Source organism: Pteropus vampyrus, unplaced genomic scaffold (genome assembly GCF_000151845.1).
Source record: "Pteropus vampyrus isolate Shadow unplaced genomic scaffold, Pvam_2.0 Scaffold518, whole genome shotgun sequence".
Classification (NCBI taxonomy): Eukaryota; Metazoa; Chordata; class Mammalia; order Chiroptera; family Pteropodidae; genus Pteropus; species Pteropus vampyrus.
The window spans coordinates 786,198-812,661 of NW_011889299.1; the positions used below are offsets into that span (position 1 = coordinate 786,198).

General features: G+C 39.0%; 1 protein-coding gene, 1 long non-coding RNA gene and 1 pseudogene across 7 annotated transcripts in view; 1 reads left to right on the plus strand and 2 right to left on the minus strand.

The window, feature by feature from the left end:
• Window positions 1-11,464, minus strand: LOC105307802. The gene is made up of 3 exons (XR_897253.2): window positions 11,293-11,464; window positions 11,015-11,072; window positions 1-217 (listed from the first exon to the last, which is right to left on the minus strand). It is a non-coding gene; the product is annotated as an uncharacterized LOC105307802 (long non-coding RNA).
• The window catches only part of FAM120C (family with sequence similarity 120C), a 99,318-nt gene continuing 83,918 nt past the window's right edge, over window positions 11,065-26,464 (plus strand). For 4 of the 6 annotated variants that reach the window (XM_011383403.2, XM_011383405.2, XM_023525025.1 and 1 more), the window contains exon 1: window positions 11,065-12,037. In XM_011383403.2, coding sequence (XP_011381705.1) covers window positions 11,345-12,037 — 693 coding nt within the window. In that variant the 5' untranslated portion in view covers window positions 11,065-11,344. Of the gene's footprint in view, window positions 12,038-13,050; window positions 13,135-20,348; window positions 20,700-26,464 lie in introns of those variants that run through there. The other 2 variants (XM_023525024.1, XM_011383414.2) reach the window with 2 other exon arrangements.
• Window positions 14,151-14,269, minus strand: LOC111733068 (annotated as a pseudogene).

Below are 26,464 nucleotides of genomic sequence, written 5' to 3' on the forward strand. Positions count from 1 at the left end.
TTAAGCAAAAAGGAATTTATTATTCAGATGGCAGTGTTTCACAAAACCCAGGGATACTGCAGATGGGCTTTAGGAACAAATCACGTGCTTGCATATAGCTAGGACTTTTCATCTCCTCCTCCTCAAGCTCAATCCCAAATTCTCTGGAAATGTAAATAAAGAATAGCTCCTGCTGCAGCCACGAAGATGAAGTAGAGAAGGTGGCAGAAAGGGGGTTCTGAGGAGACAAAACAATAGATGTTTACCTATAGTTCTGCTCTTTACTGCCCATAAACACATATTCCATTTTCACCTTTTCTACAATTCCAAAAATGCCCACACCTAACATGACCCTTGGAAATCTGCAAGTCACATGCAACTACTGCACATAAAAGCAACAGTATGAAATGGACATGCCCCTTCCCCGTCTAGTTCAGTGACAATCTAAATGTGGCTTCTCTTGATTCTACAAACTGATAAACTTAATTGCCACCAATAGATCTAACATACTAGAGAAATAATTAGATTAACTACGATTAAAATCTTTTTTAGGAAAGGAGAGGGGTACATCATTATCAGCCATCAAGTCCAAGCATGCGCCGTTTGCACTTGGCCAGGAATAAAGGAAATTATGGGCATAGAAAAAACTCATAAGAATCAATTTATTGATGTACTTTTTGCTTAACCAGTCTGTCTGTGGGCCAGGGCATGCTCTAGAACAGTGGTCCCCAACCTTTTTGGCACTAGGAACCGGTGCTCCTCTGAGAATCTCATGACTGATGATCTGAGGTGGAGCTGAGGCTGTGGTGCTAGCGCTGGGGAGTGGCTGCAAATACAGATGAAGCTTCGCTTGCTCACCCACCGCTCACCTCTTGCTGTATGGCCTGGGGGTTAGGTGCCCCTGCTCTAGAAGAGTAGTGATTCTCAAACTCGAGATTGCTTTAGTATCACCTGAGGGCTAGTGAGACCTGCAGAAACTTGACACAACACTCCATTCAAACACCTGCACTAAGTGATTAGACCAAACGTTATTATGGCTTCTGGCAGCCTAAGGCTACATCCCTGGGATGACCCCAGTTCCAATCTGGAAAAGCTCAAGGCTGTCAAAAGAATTTGCAGTTTGTTCTGGCTGACACCTGACTGTAGGTCCCTGACGTTCCCTTTCTTACAGCATTTACTAAGAAGGGCTTATAATAATGAATTCTTCCCCATCCCTTTGAGATGTAGATGTATTTCCTACAACTCCAGAGTGTCTCTCTCAAGGACAATTCTCCTGAAAAGTAATCATCAGGAGAGGTTCCAGTCAAGATGGAAGGGTAGGAAAATGCTGCGCTTGCCACCTCCCATGACCCCATTAAAATTACAACTAAATTATAGATCAGCCTGAAGAATCACCTGAAGACTAGCTGAATATAACTCCTATAACTAAGGATATAAAGAAGAGGCCACCTTGAGACTGGTAGTAGGGGTGGGGACTGGCATAAGGCAATTGAACATTGGGAAGGATACCTCAGCTGCAGAGGTCTCCCTGGAGGAGTGAGGGGCCCCATCCCCACACCATGGCTCTTCAGCCCAGGGTTCCAGTGCTGGGAAGAGGAGTCCCCACAAAATCTGGCCACGAAAATCCATGCGGATTCCAACTGTCCATGTGAGATGGAAGGAAGCAGGAAATCCAGACTTTCCCTTAAAGGACCCATGCACAGACTCAATTGCTTGCAGGCACTCACCCTGGGCTCTGGAGTGGGGACAGCAGCTCGGGAGGTGTCAGAGACATACAGGGAAAGACTGAGTTGTGTGGCTTTGGGGCAAGGGCTAGAGAGACAGCCACTGTTGTCCCTTTATTGAGCCCTCCTCTTGTGCAGCCTATAGGTGGGAACATCTTGCCTGTATTGAGCCCTGCCTCCACACAGCCAATACTGAATCTGCATTGGCCTGGTGAATCCACTCACTCCACGCTGATGACTCCCTCAAATGCTGCCTCACTCAACTTTCAAATTGTTGAAGGCATATTCGTGGCTGGGGAACCAGCTCCACCCAGCCCTCTTGGCAAAAGCCATCAATCTACAGGCCTTGGCCTTCGGACCTCTGGAGACAATTCCAGTGACAGGCAACCAGCCCCGACCAGAGCTGCAGCATTTCTTGAATAAATCCTGGGTGTCTGTGGGTCTGAAGTGGATGGCAGCTAGCCTCAGTGTGATCTGAGACTTTTGTGAGTGGCCACAGGCTCAGCACTAACACCAAATATAAACCTTCTGTGGCCATGTGAAATTGCTTACTTTACCATGGTAACTCCCTGGGACCCCACCCTACCCAAATTGTGTACCACCCCAAGGATCTATCAGCTGCTGAGCCTTACCGGCAGCCGATAGGCAGTCATAAGTCTTGGGGTGGCCTGGATCTTTTGCTAAGCTGCCCGAAGCCCAGTACTGGTGGCAGCTGGCTTTGGTTCACAGCATGGCCTCTCCCACTTGCCTCTAGGTCTGGTATAGGCAGTGACCAACTGCGTATTGCTTTGTATATCCTACCAGGTGGCCCTGGGCAGTCACAGGCAGTGGCTGACTTTGGCCTGCATGGGAACCCCTCCCGAGAGGTCTCAGAACCAACACACCCAGAGGCTGGTGTCGGACCACAATAGAGAGCCACCTGATTAGCCCCACAAGCAGCAAACCCAAAGGGTGGTCTCGAAAGGCACAAGAAATCACTGGGGCAAATCCCACTCCATGGGGTCAGCCTCCACACAGCAGCTCATCCCCTGTGGGCATTGCCAATCCTCATGGCCAGTCAGCCTGAGAATCAATCCCATCCACTGATGTGCTAACAGCAATAAAGGCTTAACTAGAACAGAAGTTGCACATAACCCACACAAGGAATACTTCTGGAGAAACCAGCATAAGTGATCAGGAAGACTATACCATGGGGATGCACAGGGCACCTACTACACAAGGCCAACTGACCAAGACTGGGAGATGTAGCAATTCTATCTAATACATAGAAACAAACATAGAGAGGCAGCCAAAATGAGAAAGCAAAGAAACGTGTCCAAAATGAAAGAACAGGAGAAAACTGCAAAAAAAGAACTAAATGAAATGGAGGCAAGCAACCTACCAAATACAGAGTTCAAAACACTGGTTATAAAAATGCTCAATGAACTTAGGGGAAGAATAGATGAACTCAGTGAGAACTTCAACAAAAAGATAGTAAGCATAAAAAAGGACATAGAAACCATAAAAAAAGAACCAGTCAGACATGGAAAATAACAATAACTGAAATAAAGAATACACTAGAAGGATGAAGCAGAAAATCGAATCAGCGATTTGAAGACAAGGTAGCAGAAAACACTCAATTGGAACAGCAACAAGAAAAAGGAAAAAAAAATGAGGAAAGGTTAAGGAACCTCTGGGACAACATCAAGCATCCCAACATTCGCAACGTAGGGGTACCAGAAGGAGGAGAGAAAGAGAACAAGGGATTGAAACCTATTTGAAGAAATAATGATGAAAAACATTCCTAACCTGGCAAAAGAGACATGCAAGACCAGGAAGCATAGAGTCCTAAACAAGATGAACCCAAATAGGCCTATAACAAGACATCATAATTAAAATGCCAAAGATTAATGACAAGAGAGAAACCTAAAAGCAGCAAAGAGAAAGGCAGCTAGTTACTTTTAAAGGAGCTCCCATAAGATTGTCAGCTGATTTCAGAACAGAAACTTTGCAGGCCAGAAGAGATCGGCACGAAATAGTCAAAGCGATTAAAAGTAAAGACCTGCAACAAAGACTACTCTATCCAGCAAGGCTATCAATTACAAGTGAAGGAGAGATACCGGGTTTTCTTAAAAGGAAAAAGCTAATGGAATTCATCACCACCAAACCAATATTATAAGAAATATCACAGAGACTTCTTAAGAAGAAGAGGGGAGAAAAGCCCCATAAATATGAATAATTAAATGGCAATAACTATGTACCTATCAGTAATCACTTTAAATGTAAATGGATGAAATGCTCCAATCAAATGACAGGATAACTTAATGGATAAGAAAAGAAGGCCCATACACAGGCTGTCTACAAGAGACCCACTTCATATTGGAAGACACACACAGACTGAAATAAAGGGATGAAGAAGGATATTTCATGCAATGGAAATGAAAAGAAAAGCTGAGGCAGCAATACTTATGTTAGACAAAATAGACTTTAAAACGAAGGCTATAATAAGAGCCTAAGAAGGACATAACATAATGATAAAGGAATCAATCCAACAACAGGACATAACTCTAATAATATTGAGGCACCCAACATAAGAACACCTACATATATAAAGCAAATATCGACTGACATAAAAGGAGAGATCAACAGAAATAGTCATAGTAGGGGACTTAAACACCCCATTGACAACAGTGGACAGATCTTCCAGACAAAAAATCAACAAGAAAATGACACACTAGACCAGATGGATTTAACTGATACTTTTAGAGCATTTCACCCCAAAGCAGCAGAATACATATTATTTTCAAATACACAGGAAACATTTTCCAAGATAGACCACATATTAGCCCAGAAAACAAGTCTCAATAAATTTAAGAACATTGAAATCATATCAAGCATCTTTCTCCAACCACAATGGTAAGAAACTAGAAATTAATTACAAGGAAAAATCCTAGAAAATACACAAACACATGAAGACTAAATAACATGCTATTAAACAACAAATGGGTTAACAATGACATCAAGAAGAACTCAAAAGATACCTTGAGACAAATGAAAATGAAAATACAATGACTCAAAATCTATGGGACACAGAGAAAGCAGTTCTAAGAGGCAAATTTATAGCAATACAGGCCTACATCAAGAAACAAAAAAAAAATCTCAAATAAACAATCTAGCCTTACATTTAAAAGAACTAGAAAAAGAACAGCAAACAAAGCCCAAAGTGAATAAAAGTAAAGAAATAATAAAAATCAGAGTGGAAATAAACAAAATAGAGTCTAAAAATACAATACAAAAGATCAATGAAACCAAGAGCCGGTTCTTTAAAGAGATAAACAAAACTGATAAACCATTAAACAGACTCATTAAGAAAAAGAGAGGACTCAAATGAATAAAATAAGAAATGAAAGAGAAGTGACAAATGACACCACAGAAATACCAAGGATTGTAAGAAAATATCACGAACAATTATATTCCAACAAATTGGACAATCTGGAAGAAATGGACACATTCCTAGATACATACACTCTTCTAAGACTGAGTTAAGAAGAAATAGAAAATCTTACCAGGATGATCACTATTAATGAAATCAAATCAATAATCAAAAAAATCCCAAGAAACAAAAATAGGTGAATTTTACCAAACATGCAAAGAATTATCACCTATCTTTCTTAAGCTATTCCAAACAATTCAAGAAGATGGAAGGCTCCAAAAACATTTTATGAAGACACAGTCACCCCAATTCGAAAACCAAAAACAACAACAAAAAAGTAAATTAAAGGCTCATATCCCTGATGAACACAGATACAAAAATCCTCAACAAAATATTAGCAAACCAAATCCAGCAATATATTAAAAAGATCATACACCATGATCAACTGGGTTTTATTCCTGGCATACAAGGTTGGTTCAATATCTGCAAATCAATTAATTTGATACACAACATTAACAAATTGAAATAATCATATGATTATATCAATAGAAGTAAAAAAAAAAAAAACGTTTGATAAAATCCAGCATCTATTTATAATAAAAACTCTCAGCAAAGTGGGAATGGAGGGAACATACCTCAATATAATAAAGGCCATATATGACAAACCCACAGTTAACATCATACCCAACAGTGAAAAGCTAAAAGCATCAGAAACAAGATCAGAAACAAGATAGGATGTCCATTTTTATTACTTATTCAACATAGTATTGAAGTCCTAGCCACAGCAATCAGACAAGAAAGAGAAATAAAAGCCATCCAAATTAGAAGGGAAGAAGTAAAACTGTCATTGTTTGCAGATGACATGATAGTATAAAGAGAGAACCCTAAAGATTCCACCAAAAACTGTTAGACTTCATAAATAAATCCAGTAAAGTAGCAGGATATAAAATTAATATTCAAAATTGGTTGCATTTTATATACCAATGATAAACTATCAGAAAGAGAAATTAAGAAAATACTATTTACAATTGCATCAAACATAATAAAATACCTAGGAATAAATTTAACCAAAGTAGTAAAAGACCGGTACTCGGAAAATTATAAGTCATTGAAGAAAGAAACTGAAGAAGATACAAATGAATGGAAGCGTATATCATGCTCATGGATAGAAAGATTTAAATAGTTAAAATGTCCATACTACCAAAAGCAATCTATAGATTCAGTGCAATCCCTATCAAAATACCAATGCCACTTTTCAAAGAACTAAAACAAATAATCCAAAAATTTATATGGAAACATAAAAGACCTCGAATAGCCACAGTAATCTTGAGAAAGGAGAACAAAGTTGGAGGTATCACACTACCTGATATCAAACTATAGTACAAGGCTATAGTGATAAAATCAGTATGGTACTGGCATAAAAACAGACACATAGATCAATGGAACAGAACAGAGAGCCCAGAAACAAATCCACGCCTACATGGTCATTTAATCTATGAAAAAGGAGGCAAGAATATGCAATGGAGTAAAGACAGTCTCTTCAATAAATGGTTTTGGAAAAACTGGACAGATACAGGCAAAAACGAAAAAACTAGACCACCGTCTTACACCATATACAGGAATAAACCAAAATGGATTAAAGACTTAAATGTAAGACCGGAAACCGTAAAACTCCTAGAAAACGTAGACATTAAACTCTCTGACATTGCTCTTAGCAATATTTTCTTCTGATATATCTTCTCAGGCAAGAGAAACAAAAGGTAAACAAATGAGACTACATAAAACTAAAAGGTTTTTGCACATCAACAAAACAAATAGACAAACTACTGAATTGGAGAAGATATATGCCTATGATACATCTGATAATGGGTTAATATCCAAAATTTATAAACAACTCATACAACTCAACAACAAAAAAACAAACAATCCAATTAAAAATGGGCAAAAGATCTGAATAGACATTTCTCTGAAGAGGACATACAGACGGCCAATAAACACATGAAAAGATGCTCAACGTCACTTGAGCATTAATCCAAAGAAAACCAGAAACCTAATTCAAAAAGATATATATACCCCTATGTTTCCTGTAGTACTATTTAATACAATAGCCAAGGTATGGAAGCAACGTAAGTGCCCATCAATAGGTGATTGGATAAAGAAATTATGGTACATATATAAAATGGAATATTTCTCAGCCATAAAAGAAATGAAATCCTACTATTTGCAGTGACATGGATGGACCTAGAGGTTATTATGCTGAGTGAAATAAGTCAGACAGAGAAAGACAAATACCATATCATTTCACTTCTATGTGAAATCTGAAGAACAAAATAAACGAACAAACAAAACGAAAACAGACTCAGATATAGAGAACAAACTGGTGATTGCTAGATGGGAAGGGATTGGGGGCCTGGGTGAAAAAGGGGAAGGGATTAAGAAGTACAAATTGGTAGTTACAACACAGTCACGGAGATGTAAAGTACAGCATAGGAAATATAGTCAATATCATCGTAAAAACTATGTATAGTGCCAGGCGGGTACTAATCTGGGGGATCACTTCATAAATTACATAAATGCCTAAACACTATGCTGTACACCTGAAACTAATATAAACTAATACTAAATGTCAACTCTAAATGAAAAATAAAAAAATAGTCACGGGGATATAAAGTATAGCACGGAGTATACAGTCAATAATATTGTAATAACTACGTATGGTATTGGAGGGGTTCTATATTTATCAGAGTGATCACTTTGTCAAGTTATATAAATGTCTAATCACTGTTATACACCTGAAACTAATATAACATTGTATGTCAACTGGAATTGAAAAATAAAGTTTATGAAAAAAAGTAATCATCAGGAAGCCTAGGGCCTTTGTCTCCCAGTCTTGAGAGAGGATAGACTCTTAACTTCAATAATTGTAGCTAGCAGACACAGCTGGCCTAATTGTACTTACAGTGACCAATCCTTTGGAATTTTTCACTTCCTGGACTCTACTGAGCCCCTGCTTACTCCTTTGCTTCCTTTAAAATGCCCAGTCACCTCCGCACAAATGGGAATGGGGCTCATCTCTTTCCCCTCGCGGCAGTAGTGACTGAATATAATCTGTTTTCACTGCTTTAACTACTGTCTGGCTTTGTGTATCTTTGATACTACTTAAATCTGTATTGCTGGCTCCTCCCCTAGAGTTTGATTATGGAGGTCTGGGCTGAGGCCTGAGAACTGACATTTCTAATAATTTGTAGGTGATGCTGATATGCTGGTCCAGGGAGAACTAGTGCCCTGGCTCATGGACTTTATTCACTGGATATGATTTTCTAGTGATATAACTTTCTCAAAACCTCATTTGACTGCCTGTATATTTCTTTAGAGGGGACTCAGAATGCTAATAATAAGTGCCAAGAATCTTGTCAAGTTTAGCTCTTTGAATCTTCAAATCTGCTAAAGGGAATAAACTGGCTCATCTTGTTGCAGCCTCTGTTTCTTAGCACTCTACCTAAGGATTTGGCTCATTCTCCCTGGCATTCTGCTCAATGTCTTCAGCTTGAAGCTTGAACAGGAAATAACAGGCCGAGTTCAAGACTGTGAAGCCTCTTTTTTTCTGATCTGCTCTGGGAATGTTACACTTACCCGCTCCTTCATTGCATTCTAGCTGAATGTATTCACAGAGTGAGACATCGTCACATTTTTGGGAGTTGGAGAACAAGGGATACTATGGAGGCTTATACAGATAACCTCATTCCAATTGCCTAGATGCCAATTTCCTAATCAGTAAAACACCTTTATATTAAATTTATTGGGGTGATGTTGATTAATAAAATTATATGGGTTTCAAGTATACAATTCAATAATACATTATCTGTATATTGCATTGTGTTCACCACCCAAAGTTAAATCTCCTTCTGTCACCATGTATTTGACCCCCTTTATCCTTTTCTGCCTACCCCCACTTCAGTGATACACTTTGAGAGTTCTACTATAAGTCAGTAAAACCCATGATTATCTGACCCTCGGCAACTGCAGATCTCTTAATACAGGCACGAGGTCTGCTCTGTTTTGAGTGCCAGGAGCAATAAGCAACTGCTTCACTGCCAAATAACATAGAATGCCAACTTCCCATTAATTGATATGGGATATCAGCGATCTCTGCCAGTTCCATATTTTAGAGTCTGTAATTTGCCACATGCCATTTCTGGTACCAGTTCCTGAATAATAATAATAATAATAATAATAATAATAATTATTATTATTATTATTATTATTTGGTCATAAGTAGTTTCTAACCCAACTGTGTCTTAAACAAAACTAGTAAGGATATTGGTTTGCCTCAGAGAAACCAAAGGCAAGAATGCCTCAGGAACAATCTAGAACTTGGGACTAAAATACAATGAAGACTCCCTATCTCTTGTCTCTGCTCTGAGAGTCTGCATTTTTCTTCTCTTTCTGCAGATCAGCATCTGTTCCTTCTGTCTCTCTTGTGGGAAAATTGACTTCTGACAGCTTACACGTTTTACACTTAGAGGAAAAATGATCTCTCTGGTCCAATTCTAAATTTCTAGGGAATGAGATTCTGATTGACCCAGCTTGGTTTAGTTGTCCACCTGTGACCCAGTCAGCCATGTGTACAGGAACATGGCAGTTTTTGCTGTACTCTGTAAATTGGGGGTGGATTAATTCCTAGAAAAGGAGGGCTGAACAGACAATCCAATAGGTATCCATTATACTAGAAAACCTCTATTCCTTCCCTTCTTCATCCCTTCAAGCCACAACTCTCTTCTTCCACTGCTAGTTTTCAAAAGAGTTACCTATGTGCACTGCTTTGCCATCTACTTACTCTTTGCCAATCTGGCTTGTTTTATTTCCACTATTCTTCTATGATAAACTCCTTTATGGAGCTTGAAGCTTTTTCAGCTTTTGCATCCTGTTAGACTGTTCTCAGACTTCATTCATCTTGACTACTCTTAAGTTCTGCACGTTTGGGTTCTAACTCTGCCTGCAATTCTCCCACCTCTCATTAAGTTCTAAACCCGATCTGCTACTACTCACTGTTACAAATCTTTTTTTCTGCCCTTATCCTACTGAAAGAGTGGGCCCTAAAAGCCAGTCAGAAGACTGGTGTAGCTACATCAGAATCAACTGAGGAGCATGCCGAAAATATGTTTTTTTACAAAATTATGATTCCGTACATCTGGAATTGTATTCCTTACGGTTATTTTGCTGGAACTCCCTGACAGATTGATTCACAGTGAGGTTTGAAAACAGAGGTCCTAACCACAGGACACTGTAGCTCAGTGAGTACCAAAAAGGTACGACTTGTTTGTGTTGGTGCTTGCCTCCCTAACGAGATCTTGAGGACAAAGGAGACTCATTTTTTCCTCTGCATTGCCTTGAGTCAATAATGTAAGTTTCCCATTCATAAATTAAGACCAACAACTCTTTTTCGAAGAATTGCAGTAGCTAAAGTGGATTGCTACAGAAATGTTGGCGGTTATTAATTTCATCTTCCATAAGTGTCCTTTCTCATTCATTAAAAGCTACACATATTATTTTTTTCCCCTGAAAGTAATATTACCCCTCCTAGAGAATTTTAGCATACTTTCACTGGATTAAATTAATCCACTTCCTTTCCCATGATACACCAGTTTCCCCCCAAAACTCCTTTTTCTGAGAAAGGCGGTAAATAGCCTGAAGCAATTTGGTGAATGCCAGGAATTGGAGTGCAAATACTAAACACATTATTACCGCGCCCCGCCATTTGTGACCCTGCGAGTGCCAGGGCCGACAGGGGTGGTAATCTTGTTCTTCGAAATGTATCACAAGGCCATAAACACTACAACTCCCATGATGCCCTTTCGGTCCCGCCCCGTTCCCCCTCCTTCAACTAGAAAGCGTGTACCATCGAGAAGACGAGGCAACATGGCTCCCGGAGGTGGACGGAAGAGGCTTCTCCACTTCTGAAACGGTGAACGGCGGACGGAGAGGAAAAAAAAGAAGTGACTAGAACCCGTCATCGCTGTAATCCTCTCAGCCTCTCCTAAATCCGGTCGGCCTCACCCCCTCCTCTCCACCCAAATCCAATCTGTGGTCTCCTCCCCTCCCTCACTCCCTCGCTTGCTCACCCCTCCCCTCGGGAATCCTTTTCCCGCCCCCTCGCCCCCAGCTTCGCGCCCAGACCGTCGCCTAGCTTGTTCGCGCAGCCGCCGTCTCGTCTGCCCGCCGACGAAGCATGGGCGTACAGGGCTTCCAAGAGTTCCTGGAGAAGCGCTGTCCCGGGGCTGTGGTGCCCGTGGACCTCCTCAAACTTGCGCGCACGGTCTCGCGCCAGCAGCAACAGCACCAGCATCGGCAGCTGCCACCTTCGGCAGCCCTAGCGCCCGGGGGTCCCCGCACCGCCAGGGGCTCCGCTCCTCAGCAGTCGCCGCTTCCTCCCGTTGCCTTGGGTGCCTACTCCGGGGGCGCGGGGCCGACTCGCCAACATCACCCCGCTCACCACTTCAACCACCACGGCCAGGCACATCCCGGGCTACACCCGCCGCCGCTGCCGCCGCCCGCTCCGCTTCCCGGGGCTCGGGTGCTGGTAGACGCGGGCTCGGCGCTGCCGCGGCTTTATGGTGGCTACCAGACGGATTGGGTGTGTGGCGGCCAATGGAACGCCATGCTGGGCTACTTGTCAGCGCTATGCCAGGCTTGTGCCTATCCCGGCGGCGACGGCCTGGAGCTGGTGGTCATGTTCCCTGGGGGCCTGGGCAAGGACCGGCTGGCCGAGTGGGGCCGTCGGTGCCAGGCCGAGCGGCAGACAGCGCAACTGATCGTGGGACACGTGGGCAACAAGGGCACCCCTCCTCCACGGGCCTGGTTCCTGCCACCGGCCTGCCTGAGCCACTGCGTGAGGCTAGCACTCATCCGCTTCCGGGTCAAGGTGAGGGAGGGGCCGGATCTTTCATAATAAGCCCCACACCTATTCCCTCCCAACTAAACACCTAACCACCCACCCACTTACCTGCTTCCCTTCTCACCGCCAAATCAGCTAACCCACTTGTCTAACTACCCTGGATCATTTTATCCATCTACCAACCCCTTCATACCACCCCCTACCGGTTCTCTCACTTTCCTAACCACATCACCATGTCATCCCAATAACCCCCTTTACCTTTCGCTTACCCAGTTGTGTCCAGAGGTTTTAGCAGAATTTCTTTTGTAGCCCCATGTTTTCCTACTGTCTTCTGCTTCAAGCTGAAATGCCTTTTTCCAATTTTTTTGTTTTCTATAGCCTCTTTCCAACCTTGCAGCAAATCCGTTCAACAGATGTTAATTGAACTCCTTTCTTCTACAAGGATTTTTCCCATTTTGACCAAGTGCTTTATTTATACCTTTCTGTCCATTCAACCTTTATCATTTCGACATGTTTCTACCTCCTCCTGCCTTAGCCTGAACACACAAACAAAAAAACCCCTGATTCAGTTACTGTGCAACAAGTATTAACCCACTGAGAGTAAGAGATTTGTAAAGATATGTGAGGCATGGTCCTGCCCTTGGAAAATCAAATATGTACACATGAAACATTTGTTTAATGGTATAAATGTGTATATGATTATGCTTTATGGTACAGATTGTAAGTACATTACCTGTTCTTCGTGTGTGTTGGGGGAGAAATCTAGCCTAAAATGGTCAGGGGAGGCTTCCTTGAAGAAGTTGGACCTCATTTGGATCTTCAAGGATAGGTTGGATTTGAATTGGTTATGGGTTCGGAAGGAAGCTGCTTTAAGTGGGAGAAAGAAAATGAGCAAAAGCAAGCGTGTGAAGCCCCAAGGGCAGTTAAGTCCAATCTCCACATGTAGTTGATCACTGCATATGGGGCCTGGGGAAGAGCTTGGCAGCATCCCTAGTTCTTGGCACCAATGCTGTTGCTCTGTTGCTTTCCCATACTCTTAGGTTTCAAGTTCCTACGTGTGGGGAATAGCAAGGCTTGAGAAGTAAAGGAGGTGGGCAAGAATAAGAAAAGAAGTACAGGGTTGGGTAAGACAAAACCTCAAACCCATTCTCAACCAAGGCTCTTGGAGATGTGCTCACAGTCAAAAGGAAGGACAGGGAATTGTGGGACTCATAAACTAAAGAAATGGTTCTGCAGGAAGTAATGAAAGAAATCTCAGAGAGAATGAAAGACCTGCATAGAGAAGTTTGCAGTGGTCAGAGCTTGTGGCTAGAGTTCAGTCATGCTAGGCCCCTTGTCCAGCATCAAATCTGTGCCTAGGCTGGGTAGATTATAGTTGCTTTGAATAATAAAAAAAATTCAGTAATGAGCTATGTCAAACATACACAGTAGTAAAAAATAATATAAAAAGACTCATTTTGTTGCCTTCTTGACTGAACATTTTTCAGTAGATTCATTCACGGCCATTCTTTTCACTTTGTTTTTATTGCTACCACACAAGGTTAAAGGACTTTTTACCTCATTGTCATTATTAACCTGCTTACTGGCAACAATGGCTAACATTGATGAAACACCATGTGCCAGGTCTAATCTATGTGCTTGAACAAAACCCATTTGATCCTCGCAGTAACCTGTGAAGCAGTATTGTTTTCCAAATGAGGAAACAGGTACGAGAGAATTAGAAACTTACTCAAAGTCATGCAGCAATAAATGGTAGAGCTGGGATTCTGGGATTCATGCCCAGGCAGTCAGGCTCCAAAGCCCATGCTCTTTTAAACAACAGTGCTCTCTAAGAGGAATCTTTGTAAAGTGCCAATGTGATTAGATCATACACACTAGGCTAAAATCTTCCCTGGCTTCTGGGTAAAGACAGGTGTGGGTCATTGATTTATATTATTCATTTATTGAGTGCTTGCTATAGGTTAGTAACTGTGCTAGTTGCTGAGGATACAGAGGTAAATAAGGGGATTCCTGCCCTCAAGGTCAGAGTTTAGTGAAAGAGCCAGACTGAAAACAATGTTGCAGTTACTAAGAGCTAATTGCAAATGATGAAAACTATGGCCCTTATGGGAGACATGGTTAATTCTTTTTTTTTTTTTAATGCCTGCAGCACCTAATATTCCTAGGTGGTCTCCCGTCCAAGTACTAACCAGGCCCAGCCCTGCTTAGCTTCCGAGATCAGACAAGATCGGGCACGTTCAGGGTGGCATGGCCGTGGATGAGACATGGTTAATTCTGGGTGAGGGTGTGAAAGTTGGGGGAGGCTTCGCAGATTGGCACTGAGCCTTGAAGGGAAGGGGCTGGGAAGAATAGGTCAGATAGTAGACAAGGGTGTGGAGACCGAAAATGGCCTGTGAGCTCTGAATAGATTTTGATTGGAGGTTGGCAGGAGAGTTGAAAACTGAACATGGGTTTGTGGGTTCCAAACTTTTTGGTTCATGCACCCCATCAGTCAAAAGTTTTGAGAAGCAACACTAATATGGCTTACTGAAATTCTTCACCACACAGTCTCATTTTTTTAATTCCAGAAGTTCATCAAAAAATCAGATGGTTGGATGTGTGGGAAAGGAAATATAGTAAAAATGGTAGAATCTTGGTGGTGGGTATTCATGTGTTCACTATAAAATTATTTCAACTTTGCCATACGTTTTAAGATTTTCATAATAAAATGTTGGGGGCGGGGAATTCCCAGCAGTACTCTTTAGTCCTAAGGACCACCATTTGGGGAATATATAAATCTTATTCCCCATGCTAGATTATAAACAAACTTTGATTCTTTTTGTATTCTCCATAGTGTCTTGTATATTTTAGGTGCTGTGTACATTTTTTTTCTGAATGACTAGGTCTGTGATCTTAAGAGAAAGGAATGTAGAAATGACTTAAGGTGTGTAGTGTGGCTCTTAATATAGTAGATTTAAGACTGGCTCCAAAATTGCATATGTAAAGTATTTGTAGGTGTTATCAGTGAGTGAAGTTCTCTCTTGTGGTTCTGGTCAGTGATTTTTGTTGTTATTGTTATGGAGAACTTTCTAGTTCATAGCACAGAGTTGAAAGGTATTGGTTAATAACTGATTATGATATGCCTTTTCAGAGGAGTGTTCCACTATCTTGAAGATAACAGTTTTTCAGTTGGATGATCTGTATGTCTACCATTTCTTTTGACTGAAATGCCAGTGCTTCAGAACAAAACCCACTACTGTATTTTTCCTCCTGTTTTGGTTTTCAGACTAGGCCAAAGACGGGCCTTTATTTCAATCTCATTTTCATTTGTGATAGAGAAAATATAGATGGAGAGAGTAAATAAAAAATAAGTTGCTGTGTTGTCTGTTTAGCTTTAGACAAGGCAGGGTTTCCCATGAAAAGATTCAGTATATGTTATTGGGATGAATTTTATCGTTTAGTTGGTTTAATTTGTATATTCTACAAACCTTTTTCACTGCTAATCACCAGTAGCAGGAAAATTAAGTAAACTCACAAATTGCTACCCTGATCTCTCCCTGAATGTCTCAGAAGTAGAGCAACCTAAAACACTTTTAGAATGATTTGGGAGATGATGTGGGGTAGTTAAGGGGATGAATGCTTTGTTTAATGGTTTATATATTTGGGGAAAAAAGATAATGACATCAAACCCACCATTTTACAACTATAATTCTTTAGAATAGGGCCAATTAAAAATGAATTGATTCGAAGAAACCTATTAAGGTGCAGTACTTTGATGTAGCAGAAATCATGGTGGTACATAAATGACCAGTTTGAGAAGTCCAAGCAAGAGCTGATGTCATTTTGTGCTTTGTTCTCTAGAATACAGTATAGCAATGGCTGCTGTGCCTCCTGATGATAATACTTATAGATACATCCTGAAAAGTCAATGACTCTTCTAGGTGCTCTAGTGGTAGGAAAAATCATAATAGTAATTTTTACTATTTCTTGAGCACCAAGTTATATATAAAATGCTTTTTAAATATCTTGTTTAATCCTTACAAGCTTGCAGGAATGCCTGGTATTCTTCCCATTTAACAGTTGAAATAACTAAGGTGCAAAGAGGTGAAATGATTTTTTTTTTTCGGTCTGGACAGTAGTAAGTGGTGGATAAAAATCCTTGTTCTGGGTCTGTATTATTCAAAAGCTCTTGCCACAATCCCACCACACTGTTTGCTTTGTTTCATACATTCTCGTGTAAGAATGTATATTTTATTGGCCAGATAATATGCATAAATATATGAAGAAAAACAATAATAAGCATTGAGCACTTAGTTTGTGCTAGCACTGCTAAATGTTCAATACTGCCAGTACAAGGCAAGTGTTATAAAACTAAGTACTGAGTGAGTCATAGAGTGATGTTACAGGAATTCAAATATAACAATCTCTTTTCTGCATTTTCAGTCTCTCTCTCTGGTTTCTTTCACTTACAGCATACACAAGAACCTTTAAAAGACAAAAACTTTCCCTTTACTTTGTAATTCCCTTAAACCACTGTCTTTATCCTTGTACTTCCCTTTTAACCATTATTTTTGAAAAAAGAAGACTAGTAATTCCCATTCCCTAGCCTTTTGCCACTTGCTATCTGACGTTGCCATTTTGAAGCTGCCAAGTCCATTTCCATTCTTACCCTTTCTTGGTCCACTTGAAAAAATTGACAGTATTGAGCCATCCTTTCCTTGAATTTCTTTCTTTGGATTCAATAATGCTGCTCGCTTCAGAGTCTCCTTATAAGTCTCTAGGTTTTTTTTTCCTTACCTAAGTTATTTCTCCTCCTCTGCCTGCTTTCTTAAGCATTGGAGCTCTCAAGGCTTCTGTCCTGGTGATATTCTTCTATTCATTTCCTGAGCAATCTCATCTATTATTATGGCTTTAAATATTAACTATATTCTGATGATTCTTAGAGCACTTTTTCTACCCCTGGCCTCTCTCATGAGCTTTTGACACATCTTTTCAGCCCTCTACTACTCGATTTCATATAGATCACTTAAACTAAAAAATATCCAAGATGGAACTCAATATTTTTTCCTAAAACTTGTCCTACTTTCAGTATTCTCTTTTTCTATGAATGTTGTCTTTCATCCATTCAAACCAGAAACTGCAAAGTTCTCAATTCTTCATTCTCCTGTCCCTTTCCAAATCCTCTTGGTCACAAAATCCTGTCATTTCTACCTCAAAAATATCTCAAGTTCAGCCACTTCCACTCCTATTGCCTTAGTTCAGGCTGCCATCAACAAAACAAAAAAGCAACCTACCTAACGGGAGAAGATATTTGCAAATGATACCCCCGACAAGGGGCTAATATCCAAAGTGTATAAAGAACTCACATAACAACAACAAAAGAGACAAACAATCTGATTAAAAAATAGGCAGAGGACCTGAATAGACACTTTTCCAAGGAAGACATACAGGTGGCCAATAGACACATGAAAAGATGTTCAACATCACTAATCATCAGGGAAATGCATATCAAAACCACAATGTCATGCTACCTCACAACTGTTAAAATGGCTATAATCAAAAAGACAAGAAATAACAAGTGTTAGAGGAGATGTGGAGGAAAGGGAACCCTTGCACACTGCTGATGGGAATGTAAATTGGTACAGCCACTACAGAAAATTAAGAATAGAACTACCATGTGATCTAGCAATTCCTCTTCTGAGTATTTACCCACCATCATTTCTTATCTGAACCATGAAAATAGCCTCAACTCATTTCTTTACCACTCTGGACTATAGTCCATCTTCTACATTGCTGTCAGATACCATCCTGAAAACCAAAGCTGACTTTGTTGTGCCTAAAAATATCCCCTGCTACCTTTTGCCTAACTTACCAAGTCCAGACTTCTCAGCATGGCATATATTGCCTTTCAGTCTGATCTCAGACTCTTAACCAGCCTTACTTCATGCTTACCTCTGCCCACACCTGTTCTAAGCATTGGAATGTCCCTACCATTTTGAACTTTTTTAGTTTTCTAGACACACCATGTCTTCTCACATAGTGCTTTTCTTATGTACTCTCACCCTTACATAGCAAATTCCTACTTATTCTTGCTTAAAGGTTATCACTATGAAATCTTTCCCAAGCAAGGTAAATGGTACCTTCTTTTGTGCTATCAGAGTGTTCTTTTCTTACCTCTCATATTTTTTCTATCATAGTATTTTCATATCACATTATAATTCTCTTTTTCCCCCACGCTGTACATTACATCTCTAGAACTTATTTATCTTACAACTGGAAGTTTGTAATTCTCTTTTAATTGAGTTCCAAGAGGGCAGAGATTTCCTCTAGGGCTTGACATATTATATACAGTAATGGTTGTTGAGAGAGGTTGATTGACTAACTGTAGAGGGCTTTAAAGATTAAGATCAGAAAGAATTTAGGATAAGTGTTTTATAATGTCATATGTTAATTCCATGTATATCAACTCAAATTCCAAATAGAATTGTCAGCCTCTGTTAAGTCTAAGTTTTGTAGCTGCTTAGCAATGCACTTAATAGAATAACTTCCCCCTTGGTGATAATAATAATAATTACCACATGCACTGGGTACCTTACATAGATTCATTATATCATTTAATCCTCACAACCACCCCTCAGGCTACATATTCATCTCCATTTTTTAATACCTAAAATAATAGGCTCAGCATAGTCACTGGCCTAAAATTGTGCTGCTTCAATGTGATTGAATCAAAATATGAACCTGAATATATTCGACACCAAAACCCTTCATCTTTAACATCTCAAAACAGCATGGTTGTACTTTAATAACTTTTTCAGAATACTTTTCTTATATTCAGTTTGCGTAGCATAATGGCTAAGAGCACAGACCTTGGAGCCAGACTGCCTGGGTGTAAATCCTTGTTCTACCTGTTAGTTATATAAACTTGGACAAGTTAACCTCTGTCTGCCTCAGTTTCCTCATCTGGAAGATGAGGATAGTAATAATACCTACATCACAGACTTTGTTGTGAGTGTTAAATGATTTAATATAAGTAAAGTGCTTAGAACATTATATGGCATATAGTAAGTACCACGTAAATGCCAGCTACTTTTTGACCAGAATATCTTGTGTGCCAAGTAGGTTGGACATTGATTATTTCACTTTCATGCCTTAAGCTTAGCATGGCATGACTTGCACAGTCCTTCATGATCTGCCTACCATTTTCTGGACTCATTTCACCCCATTTTTATTATCAGAACAATGGATACTTTTCAGTTCAATTAACATTTTTTGAGCTTCTACTCCATGCCAGACTATGCTAAGTACTGTGAACAAACAAATTCATTCATTCATTCAGCAAATATGAATTGGACTCCTGTGTACAGTTCAAGATTGTGAAGATAAAGCAGTGGACAAAACAGACAGATTTCTGACCTCATGAAGTTTATATTCTAGTGGGAGGACAGACAAGATTAACAAAACATGTAGTATTTTAGGTGGTATAGTAAGTGCTGTGGGGAAAAAAATGTAGGGAATTGAGGTCAGGAGGGTATTATATCCCTCTAGGAGCTCATAGTTTAGTTGGGGAGACAAGGGAACAGTATGAGCTCCCAAAATCATTTATCTGGCCTTTGTCATAGATCCAAGGACATAGTGGAAGTGGCAGTACCAGGATTGCATACTAGACACCAAAACCCTTGCCCTTTCATCTACATCACAAAGGATATTACAAAGGTTATGGCAAGGGTGGCAAACTGGCAGCCTATAGACCCGTACATTTTTAAAGAACTTCATTGATTTTCATTGATCAGTAGTGTTTATCAAAATCTGAAGTCAAGTAGGTTTGGACTGAATATAAAGGCATTGTGTAGTTGAATAGTTTTTCATTTCCTTCTATTGTTTAACTTGCATTATGTGAATACATTGTTTTAACAAATATGAATTTGTTGCCAACATTTTTAAAATTGTGAAATATTGCAAAAAAGCCTGACTTTCCAACCACTCTTGAAATAGCATATCCTCTGGCAACACTGGTTGCCCCTTTTGCTGAACTTACATGGTCTTCATTTATTGGAGTTTCTGCCATTCTATGGTGTCTCCCTAACACAGTGACCAAGTGCCACTTGCCATTCATGATAAACTTCTCCTACAATGGCCCCCAAAGATTCCCACCTCCTGGTATTTATACTCTTGTGTAATCTCCCCCCACTCCCTGTGTGTGGGCTTGACCTAATGACTTGCTTCTAATGAACAGACTATAATACAAGTGATGAGATGTCACTTCCAAGATTAGGTTATAAAACACTGCAACTTCCATCTTGTTTGCACTCTCTTTCTCTCTCTCTCTGGCTCTTCTTGCTTGATCACTCTGATGAAGCAAGCTGCCGTGTTGTGAGCTGCTCTATGGAGAGGCCCACATGTCAAGGAACTGAGGGCAGCCTCCGACCAACAGCCAGAAAGAAACTGAGGTCCTCAGTCCAACAACCCGCAAGGAACTGAATCCTGCCAACAGCCATGTGAGTGAGCTTGGGAGTGGATCCTTCCCCAGTCACACCTTGAGATGACTGCAGCCCCGGCTGGCACCTTGATTGCAGCTTGTGAGAGACCCTGAGCCAAAGGACCCAGTTAAGCCATGCCCACAGATACTATAAGATAATAAATGTGTTTTAAGCCACTGAAGTTTTGGGGGTAATTTGTTACACAGAAATTAGATAACTAAAACACCATTGATTGTTGTGCTTGTACTTTTTTATAGTACTTTTGATTAACATGAAATATTTTTTGTACCCACACCTATGAAAAGTGAAAAAAAAGTTATACAAGAAAGTTAGAGCCTATTTCTTGTTGCGAGTGATGAATATTCCTCTATAGCTAAATAAAATATCTGTTGAAAGACTACAGTTTAAGACACCATTTAAAAATCAACCATTATAAGAAGTATGATCAGTATATTAAAATTATGAGCACTGAAACAAAAAATTTTAAAAGGGCTTGGAATTTCAATAGGCTGTGTTTTTTAATACAGACAGAATAAGTGATACTGCTATGAAATATAATTATGTAGTAAATGGAAAAATTGCCAAGTTTTCAAAGCCTTTTGTCAGTAGTATAAGAGTGTTTATTGAGTATAGTAGAAATTACGTCATAAACAAGCATTTGCAAGAGTAGGAAATGTTGCTTCAGATGTTAAAGATTGGTGGCTGAATATTTTTGGGACACATTGGGTCAGGAAGTTACTTGTGAAGTTTTAGATTGCAGCTGGTTACAACAGATAAAAACACTACCCATATAGCTGTATCCTTAGCTATATGCCTAGCCAGTATTCAAAGTATAGTCCCTGACCAACAGCACCGTACTACTTGGAAACTTGTTAGAAATGCAGAATCTCAGGCTGTAGCCCAGACCTACTGAATCAGAATCTGGAGATGGGGATTTGTCAATTTGTTTTAACAAGCCCTCCAGCTGATAATCATATACCCTAATGTTTGAGAACCACTGCACATAATTCCTGTGTTAAGAATTTTGATGCAATCTAACTTTTGAGCTGGCAGCCTGTGACAGTTATATCCAGAAATACCTGGATTTTGTGTTGAGAAAAGTTTTGAAATTTTTTGTATAGATTGGTTAAAATTAGTGAATATGACTACATTTGTGCTTCCACAAAAGCTTTACTGTTGGACTTAGGATAATTAACATTGTGGTTTGCAACAAACAGTTGAATACTTTGCTTGGCGAATTACTAGATGCATGTTATGGAAATCCGCCCTATTATATGGAGATTGATTGGCTTAGTTGAGGCATGGTACTGAAGATATTGAAGAAGACTTATTTGGCATCCAAAGGCCATTCAGTACACTAGCAATGATAGAAATAAAATGATCTGTTTAGTTGACATTACAGCTCATCTAGATACTTTGAATAAAAGCAGGGTTGTTCAGAAATACCTTCACAAATGTATGGTCGTATTTGCTTGTTTCTAGGAAAACTATGCCTTTGGGAAAATCATTTGCTAGGAGATAAACTGGCTGACTTTCCTTTGCTGAAATTGGTTTCCAAGAAATGAAAGTGAAGCCTGAATTACATTCCCCAAATTGTGGAGTTGTCTATCCAATTCCAGAAAAGGCTCTCTGACATTGTTTTAAGAAAATTAATATAGTTCAGTTAGGCTTTCTCAATGTTCATGGTATGAAAGAAAAGCTACAATGGAGATATTGAATGACTGCTATGGCACTGAAGATGAAGCATGATGTTATTTAAATACCAGAATTCTACAAATACCTTGGAAGTACTTACCCTAAATATGAAAAACAGTGTAGAATGTGTACCTGTGTTTGGAAATGCTACATTTGTAAGCAACTGTTTTCCATTATGAAATAGGATAAAATTAATCATTCCCAGTAAAAGGATTCAAGGCTAAATTCTTTACTGCACATTGTAACATAAATATATAAGACCTAACATTGACCTCTTGGTACATAAGAAAGGCATCAAACTTCATATTCCAAGTCAAAGGAGTATAAATCACACACGCAAAATGTAATGATTAAATTTTTCAATTTTAGACTTGTATTTTCAATTTTGAATTTAAAATGTAAACGCCATTATTTTGCATGTTTATACTGTTAACACCCTCAGTATAGTTTAGTAAAAAAGATTATGTTGCTGGTAGCTGATTTTCTTAACTCACCCCACTCCCGCCCCTTCATTTATGTTAGCTTCCCAGCCCCTGTAGGCATTTGCAGCCCCGAGTTTGAAGACTCCTAGAAATTTCTTTCTGTCTTCTCTGCAGTTCCTGTCTTCCTTTCTGAGGTATCCCAAAAGCTCCCTTGGACTCTTGTTTGCTTCTTATTCTAAGGATACCTTTCATCAGGCCTTTTGAGTTTTCAGTCCTGAAAATTTGCTTTGGGCAGAATAAGTGCCTGTTCTGATATATACTTGTCTAAGTTTCTGAAAAACTGCAGACAGTATGTACAATAGACTTCATCTCTGCAGAATAAGCAGGCTATGATTTATTTTGTAACCACTTGTGTGTCAAGTATTTTATATAACTAATTTCTAAGTCTTAAAATCAGGTAGAAATTAGCAAAATCTCCATTCTATAGATGAAGAAGCTAAGCGACTTGCCTGACCACTTGAATTTGAGCATAGGTCCACCAAATGTTCAAAGTAGAGTCTCCAGTACCCAGTTGAGCCACAACAGATTTTTTTAAAGTCTGTTTTCCCTTTTATATGTAACAGGCAGTTTCACCTACAAAAATGAGCTGGCTCCTAGCAACCTAAGAGTAATTAAGGGTATGAAAATTGGGTATCCACACATTAAAATTAGCACCTTAATAGCATTTACTGGACACTGGATCAGTATTCTACCTCCAGCTTGGCTGTGGTATTTAATGGCAAAGACTACTATGAGTGTGCATATAGGTAATTGAAATTCCTATGGAAAAGACACTTTGCCAATACTGCCTTGAATTGGCAATGGTTTTTGATTCCTGCTATTCTTACTTTTTAATTCTACATTATTCTTTAGTTTTGTGGTTATCGATTTAGTCTCTTAATGCTTATTGGACTCTGTAGAGTGTAGCGATATAAATTTGCATCAACAGCAGTTTTGGTTTATGATTTTTCAGCAATTAGGCTTTGAGGCACATAGGCCTTTAAGTTGAAATATAAACTATCCATATTACGGAAGCAGACTTATACATAATCCACCCCTCCCTTTTTCTTATAAAGTGATGCTTCTTTGTCATCTCTGATTTCTTTTTGCTTTGGAATTGAGAACAGGTGGAGAAGGTGAGCCGTAGGGTCCTGCATTCATAAGGCACTGTTTTGGTGTGTTTAACATGGTAGATGGGAGTGAGGCTAGTATCCCAATGGAATTTGGGAAGAGCTGGAGGAAGTTAAGAGTTGCAGAAGTCAGAAAGCAGTATTGCTTCTGGATTAAGCTCTTTCTATGTTCCAAGCAGGGTTCTAGAGACCCAGATGGGTATAAGTGCAACTAACAGTTGCACAATCTAGTTATTCTTTATGGCCCTGTGCTTACTGTATTACTTTACGAATTGATCCGAGTTAGTGTATGTCCAGTTTTCCAGTTGCCTTTATTTGAGAAACAATATATTCACTAGAAAGAGCATTATTTTTTGTTGTTGTTTTTTGCTTTTTAAATAAGTGTGTGTTATTTTTTAAGCAATATTATCTAACTTAGAGTAGGCAGTTTTCAAAGCATCACTTTGTTAAAATGTGTTTAGTGAATGATAATTTGTACTATATTTAAAATCCTGCCAAAATCGACTTGATATTTTCCTGTGAGAATTGTGCTATCCTGCTGCTCTTTAAAGAGATTTCTTTTCACCCATACCCCATCACCCTCCCCTTTGGCAACCATCAGCTTGTTCTCCAAATCTATGGGTGTTTCAGTTTTGTTTTTCTTTTAGATTTCACCTATAAATGAAATCATATGGTATTTATGGTTCATTCATGACACAAATGATGAGATTTCATTCTTTTTTTTTATTGCTGAGTAATAGTTTAATATATATATATTTGTGTGTGTGTGTGTGTGTGTGTGTGTGTGTGTGTGTGTGTGTGATGTCTTCTTTATCCATTAATCTTTCAATGAATACCTAGGTTGCTTCCATATTTTGGTTATTGTAAATAATGCTGCAATGAACACAGGGGTGCATATTTCTTTTCGAATTAGTGTTTTTTGTTTGCTTTGGGTAAATACCCAGAAGTGGTATTGCTGGGTCATATGGCAGCTCTATTTTTAATTTTTTGATGTCTCTCCATACTGGTTCCCTTAGTGACTGCGCCAATTTATAATCTCATCAACAGTGTACAAGGGTTCTCTTTTCTCCATATCCTCACCAGCTCTTGTTATTCTTTAATTTTTTGTTTTATGTTATTTTTCAATTACAGTTGACATACAATGTTATATTAGTTTCAAGTGTACAACATAGTGATAAGACATTTCTATAACTGACAAAATGATCACCCTGATAAGTCTTGTAACCACTGGGTTCTGATGATAGCCATTCTGACAGGTGTGAGGTAGATGGTATCTCATTGTGGTTTTGATTTGCATTTTCCTGATGATTAGTGATGTTGAGTATCTTTTCGTATATCTGTTGTTGCCATCTGTATATTCTCTTTGGAGAAATGTTTATTCAAGTCCTCTGCCCAATTTTTAATTGGATTTTTTTTATGTTAAGTTGTATGAGTTCCTTATGTATTTTAGATATTAACCTCTTATTGGATATAACATTTGTGAATATCTCCTCCCATTCAGTAAGTTGTCTTTTCATTTTGTTAATGGTTTCCTTTGCTGTGCAAAAACTTTTTAGTTCGATGCAGTCCTATTTGTTTATTTTTTTTCTTTTTTTTCCCCCTTGCCCGAGGAGACATATCCAAAAAGGTGTTGCTAAGACTGATGTCAAAGTTTACTGCCTTGTTATCTTCTAGGAGTTTTATGGTTTTAGGTCTTACATTAAGTTTTTAATCCATTTTAAATTTATTTTTGTATATGGTGTAAGAAAGTGGTCCAGTTTTCGGTTTTTTTGTACGTTTCCTCTAAGATCAGAAATAAGACAGGGATGCCCACTATCACCACCTCTGTTCAACATAGTATTGGAAATTTTAGTCACAGCAATTACATAAGAAAAAGAAATAAAAGGCATCCAAATCAGAAAGGCAGAAGTAAAATTCTCACTATTTGCAGATGCCATGATCTCTGCATAGAAAACCCTAAAGACTCCACCAAAAAAAAAAAAAAAACTATTAGAATCATAAATAAATTCAATGAAGTTGTGGGATACAAAATCATTATACAAAAATCTGTTGCATTTCTTTACACCAATAATGAAAAATCAGAAGGAGAAATTAAGAAAACAAACCATTTATAATTGCATCAAAAAGCATAAAATACTGAGGGATAAATTTAACAAAAGAGGCGAAAGACCTCTACTCTGAACACTATAAGACATCAAAGAAGGAAATTGAAGAGGATACAAATAAATGGAAGGATATACCATGCTCATGGATTGGAAGGATTAGTATTGTCAAAATGTCCTTACTACCTCAAGCAATAGACAAATCAGTGCAATACCTATTAAAATACCAATGACATTCTTAGAATTAAAACAGCTAATCTTAAAATTTATGTGGAACCACAAAAGACCCTGAATAGGCAAAGAAGTCTTGAGAAAGAATAGTGGAAGGTGTCACGCTCCCTGATTTCAAAATATACTACAAAGCTACAATAATCAAAACAGTATGATACTGACATGAAAACAGATATATAGATCAATAGAATAGAATAGAGAGACCAGAAATAAATTCTCACTTGTATAGTCAATCTATACAAAGGACGCAAGGATATACAATGGGGTAGACAGTATCTTTAGTAAGTGGTGCTGGGAAAACTGACAGATTCCAAAAAGAAAGCATTATTTTGTAGCCAGACCCTACTGAGTTCAAATCCAAGTTCTGCCTTATGTC